The sequence below is a fragment of the Propithecus coquereli genome, unplaced genomic scaffold (genome assembly GCF_000956105.1).
Source record: "Propithecus coquereli isolate 6110/MARCELLA unplaced genomic scaffold, Pcoq_1.0 Scaffold339, whole genome shotgun sequence".
Classification (NCBI taxonomy): domain Eukaryota; kingdom Metazoa; phylum Chordata; class Mammalia; order Primates; family Indriidae; genus Propithecus; species Propithecus coquereli.
The window spans coordinates 1,317,328-1,324,280 of NW_012149052.1; the positions used below are offsets into that span (position 1 = coordinate 1,317,328).

General features: G+C 58.4%; 1 protein-coding gene across 1 annotated transcript; it reads left to right on the forward strand.

The window, feature by feature from the left end:
• The first annotated feature begins 3,876 nt into the window (after nucleotides 1-3,876).
• Nucleotides 3,877-5,169, forward strand: FOXB2 (forkhead box B2). Its single transcript, XM_012650660.1, has one exon. The coding sequence runs from the start codon at nucleotides 3,877-3,879 to the stop codon at nucleotides 5,167-5,169; it is 1,293 nt and encodes a 430-aa protein (XP_012506114.1).
• The last annotated feature ends 1,784 nt before the right edge of the window (nucleotides 5,170-6,953 follow it).

The following is a 6,953-nucleotide window of genomic DNA, read 5'->3' on the forward strand; positions in this document are numbered from 1 at the left end:
TAGCCGCTCCTAAAATTCCACGTCTTTTTTCACTCCTCTCCATAGAGCCAATTAAATGCAATAAAACTTTGCATGGAACCCCTCTTCCTAGCAAAGCGTCGCCAACAATTGCCTAAGGGGTAAACCAAATACGCCTGAGATAATTACACTAAGCCCGGGGCAATGATTTGCCTGCCAGCGCCCTGAGCGCCAGCCAATATTTGGATAGTACAGTAGTTGTTTTTTTAAAAAAAAAAATTACACGCAGAAACTTGAAACCGACTGGTTGGTGCCACGGTGGTTACATGATCTGTTTTTCTTGAGCCGGGGTCTGCAGACAGCTGGAGCGCGCGCGTTTCGGTCCCCGCCGGTGCCGCGGCGCGCCTGCAAAACTTGCCCGATTTAAATCAACCTCGAGGGAAGGAGGAGGAGAGAGAGAGAGCGCGCCCCCCACCGCGGCCCAAGCTCGGCTGCAGGTCCCCGCACCGCGCTCAGAATCCCCCAGGATCCTCCGCGGCGGCGACAGCCAGCCCCTTTCCAAAATGGACATGCGACCTGCGCTAGGGGTTTGCGCTGTGGGCTGCAAGGGCCGGCTGTGACCTCAGTGGTTGGGAGCACTTTCTACCCTTACCAAGTACGCCCAGAACGCGGAAGGGCGAGACTCAGTGCGCTTCGCGCAGCGTTCGCAGCTGTATTGGTCCAAGTTGCGCGGAGTCCGGCCCGCTGAACGCTGTTGGCTCGGGGCTCGCCAGGCAGAAGGCGCCGTCTGTGGGCCTCCGGTCCCCAGGCGCTGAACCCGAATGGCGGCGGCGGGTCTGCAGCTGTAACGAGCTCACTGGTTTAGCGTTCATGGGTCGTGTTACGTGCGTAAGGCTTGCCCCGCGCGCCCTTGAAGGGCTCCTCCCCTTGCTGGGTCCCCAGACACCGAGGATCCCGCTTGTCCAACCGGAACGGTCCCGGAGCTGCTCCCAAAAAAGGAAGTTCTGCTGCTCCAGCAACCCGCAGAAGAGATGCTCTCGCGAAGTGTCGCTGCATGTGGGGACGGAGGCTAAAGAGCCTTTACAGGCTCAGCGCACGGAGCTCCCAGCAGCGGGCTTAACAGAGAGGCCCAGGAGACCCCAGCTTCCTGGGCTGGGACACGGCTGTTCTCGCACGGCCTCGATCAAAGAAGGGGCCACCGGGCTCCAGCGCGCTCTTGCTGTCACTCTAACTGTGGGCGTCCTTGGAATTCCTCCGTGGCTTCTCAAGGCCAGGAGGCAGTCCTTATTAAAGTGTCTCAGCGGAGCAAAAAAAATCCCGCAGAAAATCCTTTGGCGGGGGGAGCATTCCTGGCACGGAATGACGGCTAAAGCATCCTCCTGAGAAAAAGATCTCCTTTCTCATTAGGACTGGCCAAGAGGTTGCTCTTTCCCCTGGGACCTTCATGCTTCTCCTTGACACCTATTCTCAGATATCTGGCCTAAGACAAACTGGCTACACAGCAGTAGCCAGAAATCCAGCTCCTGGCTAAAGATGCAAATTATGATCTGCCCGCTCACTGCGCTCCTGCGACCCGACGGGCGGACATACTCCCATCGTGCAGCTCACCAAAAGCCAGAAGCTGAACGCACCCGACCCAGTGTTATCAAGGTTGCAGGGTAAAGGGCAGCCTCCCACGCAGCGGGGCCAATGGCCTTCTGCCTTCGAGTTTAGGCATAGGAAAAAAGAAAAATTAAAAGCCGAGTGAGCCAGAGTCTCTAAATGCCCTTTTTCCCCTCAAATCCCGTAACTAAAGAGGACCCGTGAAATTTCCAACTTCAGACACCTAATTTTATAGATAATGAAACTGAGGCCCAGAGATGGGAAGAGAATACACTTGGTTTTAAACTCTGCTTTTCCTCCCAGCCTAAGGATAAAGGTAGTCAAAACCAGACTATAACTTGAGGTTCTCCCTGCAGTAAATTAGGATAGGCTACTGGGTATGCAGATAGGTGCAAGAGGACCTCAGAGCTTCGATTCATACACCTTTCCCTCGCGGATCACACCAGGATACTGTGGATTGATAGTTTTGATTATCTTCCTTTCCCTCCACATGCCTTAGCAAGACTTAGACTAGAAAAGACTTCGTCCTGGTACACCCAGGTGACGGGACCCCTGAGCTCCCGACTCTTCCTTCTGGCCCCATCTCAGATATCACCACCCCAGGGAAACCTCACCTGTCCCACCCACCCGCTCCAGGGAAGTGTGGTGGAGCCTCCACCCACCAAATCCTTAATATTTATTCTAATTTCCTGGTGACTGTCAGTCTGCCCTCTAGACCGCGGTCCTGCAGCGCGGAGAGCTGGCTTGTGCCTCCCCTGTACCTGACGAGGATCACTGGGCCTCACATGCAGTTGGCGCACAATAAAATTGTGATCAACTTGGCATTAGATGGAAAAGTCTCAGGCTCTCCTCCCCGTTAGCTTTTCCCTCCAACCCTGAGGGCATCCGAGTTTCTTGCTGAGAAGAGCCCCTGAGGAAACGGCTCTCTGAACTTGACCCGGAATGGCTAGCCTAGGAGAAAGAGTGTGTAAGGAGAATCCCAGAGTGAGTAGGTGGAAAGAGGAAGAGTCAAAGGTTGAAGACCAGAGAGGGAGATGCCAGAGAGGAGGGGAGCGAGAAGGCAGCGTCCTGTCCCCCTCCACTCTGCCTCCTGGAGCACAGCAGGGGGAACCGACCGCACCAGGCTCTGCGCCCCCTCCCAGCGGGCAGGCTGTGCTCTCCGCCCCACCCGGCAGCGGCTAGGGGCTGCCGAGTGGGTGGTGAATGCCAGGGGTGAGGGGCGCCCGAATGGAGGTGGAGGAGGGGGCGGGAGCGAGGCACAGCGCCTCTTGCCCTTTCTTCAACTAGAGCCCCGGCGGCGGCGGCGGCTGCGGCGGCGGAGTCCCTCAGTCTCGGTCATGTGATAGTTTCGAAGCGCGAACTGCGGGGGTCTCGGCGTCTCAGGGACCATTACAAAACGCAGCCGGGAGAGCGCGTCGCTGCCACAGCCGCCGTCTCTCCTCCTCAAGACCAGCCCGGGAGAGCGGCGGCAGCTGCGGCGCGGGTGGCAGAGCCGGCCCGGGCCGACCCCGCACTCACGCTGCATTCGCACTCGCCCCCTCCAGCCTGCGCCCCGCGACCTGCACCCCCGCCCCTCAGCAGAGCCTGCAAGCTTTGCTGCTGCAGAAACCACCAAACTTTTTCCCCTGAGCGACTGCCTGGGGCTCGGTGTGTCTTCCGTCCCTGGCTCTGCTGCGAGCCTCGGGAGAAAAGGGAGGCGCAGGCTGCCAGGAGCGCATCTTCCCTCCGCCAACCATGCCTCTCTCATCCAGGAAAACGAGAACTCCGGAGCGGACTGGCTAAGTGTCCGGCGCTCGAAGTCTTGCTGCCACTGGACTCCAGGACAGCAAGCCCAAACTCGGATTTAAAAGGTCGTTCTCGACTGCCCGGTTCCTCCCCCTAGCCAGCTTGGCCTAGGCTCCCCTCGGACCTAGAGAAAGCAAAGAGAGCGGGAGAAAGCACGGCCGCTCGCCTCTCCCTCCTCCACTGTCAGCTCCAGCGCTCAGTCTCTGGCCACCAGAGGGAAGACGTGGGGAAGGCGGCGGTAAACCTGGCGCGCCCCGCCTGCGACTGTGCGTGCCTGCCGGCGACCGTCGGAGCCAGAAGTTGCCAGCGTCGGAGAACTGAGTTGGCCCCCAACGCCAGGCGCGGAGACCCCAGACAGTTCGGAGGCGGCCGGGGAGAGAAGCCAAGAGGGCCTGGGGGGCGCGCGAGAGGGGTGGCGGGGCTGGACGGGCAGAGTGGGAGTTAGTCCGGGGCAGCCAGGCCCCGGGAGCTAGGTGCGGAGCGACGCTGCGGCCGGGTGTGGGCCAGAGGGAGGTGGAGGAGCCGGGAGCGATGCCGCGGCCGGGAAAGAGCTCGTACAGCGACCAAAAGCCGCCCTACTCGTACATCTCGCTGACAGCCATGGCAATCCAGCACTCGGCTGAGAAGATGCTGCCGCTGAGTGACATCTACAAGTTCATCATGGAGCGCTTCCCTTACTACCGCGAGCACACGCAGCGCTGGCAAAACAGCCTGCGCCACAACCTCTCCTTCAACGACTGCTTCATCAAGATTCCGCGGCGGCCCGACCAGCCTGGCAAGGGTAGCTTTTGGGCGCTGCACCCTGACTGCGGCGACATGTTCGAGAACGGTAGCTTCCTGCGGCGCCGCAAGCGCTTCAAGGTGCTGCGCGCAGACCACGCTCACCTGCACGCGGGAAGCACCAAAGGCGCGCCGGGTGCCGGGCCCGGGGGGCACCTTCATCCTCACCACCCCCACCACCCTCACCATCACCACCACCATCACGCGGCCGCGCACCACCACCATCACCACCACCCGCCCCAGCCACCGCCACCCCCGCCGCCGCCGCACATGGTGCACTATTTCCATCAACAGCCGCCTACTGCTCCGCAGCCGCCGCCGCATCTCGCGTCGCAGCCCCCGCAGCAACCGCCCCAGCAGTCGCAGCCTCAGCAGCCGTCCCACCCTGGCAAGATGCAGGAGGCGGCCGCCGTGGCTGCGGCGGCGGCGGCGGCGGCAGCGGCAGCGGTGGGCAGCGTGGGACGCCTGTCTCAGTTCCCACCCTACGGGCTGGGATCTGCAGCCGCCGCCGCCGCCGCGGCCGCCGCGTCCACATCAGGCTTTAAGCACCCGTTCGCCATCGAGAACATCATCAGCCGGGACTACAAGGGCATGCTGCAGGCTGGCGGGCTGCCCTTGGCGTCGGTCATGCACCACCTGGGCTACCCTGTGCCCGGCCAGCTCGGCAACGTCGTCAGCTCCGTCTGGCCGCACGTTGGCGTTATGGATTCGGTGGCAGCGGCCGCCGCCGCCGCTGCTGCAGCCGGAGTCCCTGTAGGCCCAGAGTACGGGGCCTTCGGGGTCCCGGTCAAGGCCCTGTGCCACTCGGCAAGCCAGAGCCTGCCTGCCGTGCCCGTACCCATCAAGCCCACGCCTGCGCTGCCGCCGGTGACCGCGCTGCCGCCGGCTCTCACTGTCCCCGCCGCCTCGCAGCAGCCGCCAGCGCCATCCACCGTGTGCTCGGCGGCCGCGGCCTCGCCGGTCGCTTCTCTGCTTGAGCCCACAGCCCCGAGCGCGGCCGAGAGCAAGGGCGGCTCCCTGCACTCGGTGCTGGTGCACTCCTAGGGGGCTCGGCGGGCCGAGGGAGGCAAACGCACGGATGGACGCCGGCCCGGGACTGCGTCAACAGCCCCAGAGGGAGAGGGCGCCCTGGCGAGTCCGGGCAGAGCTGGCGAGGCCGAGCCTTTGCTGGGAAAGAAGGTATTTAAAGGGACCCAACAACCCTGAAAAGTGGATTCTCCAGTGGTTTGAATAAATATAACCCTCTTGGTGTCTGTGTTTATACTATATTGTACAAGCAGATTAATGAAAGCCAATTTTCAGGTAAGAGTTTCTATTGTAATTAATATTATAAATCAATAAGTTATGGGGGAGGGAGCGAAGGAGATTAAGAAAGACTCATTCACTGGCAGATCGAAAGTGGATTTCGACCCTTATCCTGGGAGCAGAAGCTGGCGGAGCTAAACCTCCCGGGGAGAAATCCAACAGAGAGTGACGCTGAAACGGATCTCAGCCACAAGTTTCTCTCCGTTGTTCTCATCCCCGGCAGTCGCCTGTCGTGAACATTGAAGACAAACCTGCCGTCCACTAAGGAAATGTCGTTTTATTCGAGAAAGAAAAGAGGGAGCGGTTGATACCGTTACTTTCCTGGTCAGCTAAATGGGCGATGACACGGTGTCATGAATAACATCGCTTAGTGAGAGGTAAGGAGGGCAGGCAGTGGAAACCCCACGAAAGATCTTTGGGAAACAGTTAGTTGCTTGGCTCTGACCCAGGGGTCAAGAAGGAGAGGAGGAACCGTTAAAGCAATTAGTTTGCACAAAAGAGAATGGCAGCGGCTTAAAGAGCAAAGCCCCAGATTCCAAAAGTAAAGTTGGGAAACACAACCAAAGAGAGACAATAAAGGCGACTTTCCACCTGCAACTGGTTTGTGTATCAATCGGATGAGAGACTGCTAAGGAGCCCAATAGTAATGTGAATTCCCACGATCTGTTCCCTTTGGAATTTAAAAGAAAAAAAAATATCACTTGTATCACGGGATTTTGCTCCCCTAACTCATGAATCAAGAAAAACGTGGCATATCACTCGACAGTATTGCTGTTAACGCTTTCAGGAGAGTTTCGTGGTTGTTTCCTTCCGGTCTCCTTGGACACAAGCGAGGGGATGACCCTGTCACCTTTGCACGCTGCGGTCGTTTTGGTATTCCGTGTGCTGTTTGGGCGCGTATGTCTTTCAGACGAATTCATTCTTCATTTTCAGTTCCTAAATAGGAAAGAAATTTGCCTTGTCGCTGTTGCCCTTCCCCCTTCCTGAGCCCCAGGAATCGCACTTTACTCGCAACAAACTTTTAGGAACAAAGAGGGGCGGAGTAGGGAGGAATCAGCTTTGCCCTTTGGCTCTGTCACCTCCGGCTTGTGTCCGCGCCGAGTTCGGGTTGTGATTTTGTTCGTGTCTGCTGGTGTTGTACGCGGTGTTCATTAAAGCTTCTCTCTGGATATGCTGGTGATGGTGTGAAGGTGTTTCGCTTCTCAAGGGACGAGGCAGCGGTGTGAGTGCCCACTAGTAGGCCAGGGGACTTTGTAAATCCTTCCTCTCCCTTTTATTTCTTAACTTCAGAACTTCAAAGGGGCGAGTTCGCAGAGGAGCCACCCGTAGGGATCGGTTTCCTCCACTGCTCCTTTTATCCATGGGCACAATTATCTCCTTTTCTATTCTTATCACACAAGTTTCCTAACTGAGCTTAAATCCACCACACTGCTAGAGTCTGGATTAGCAAAACCCAGCAACTGTGAATTTTTCTGTCGCAACTATCCACCACTCCTTTCCCTTTTCTGAAGTCCTCGACGTCA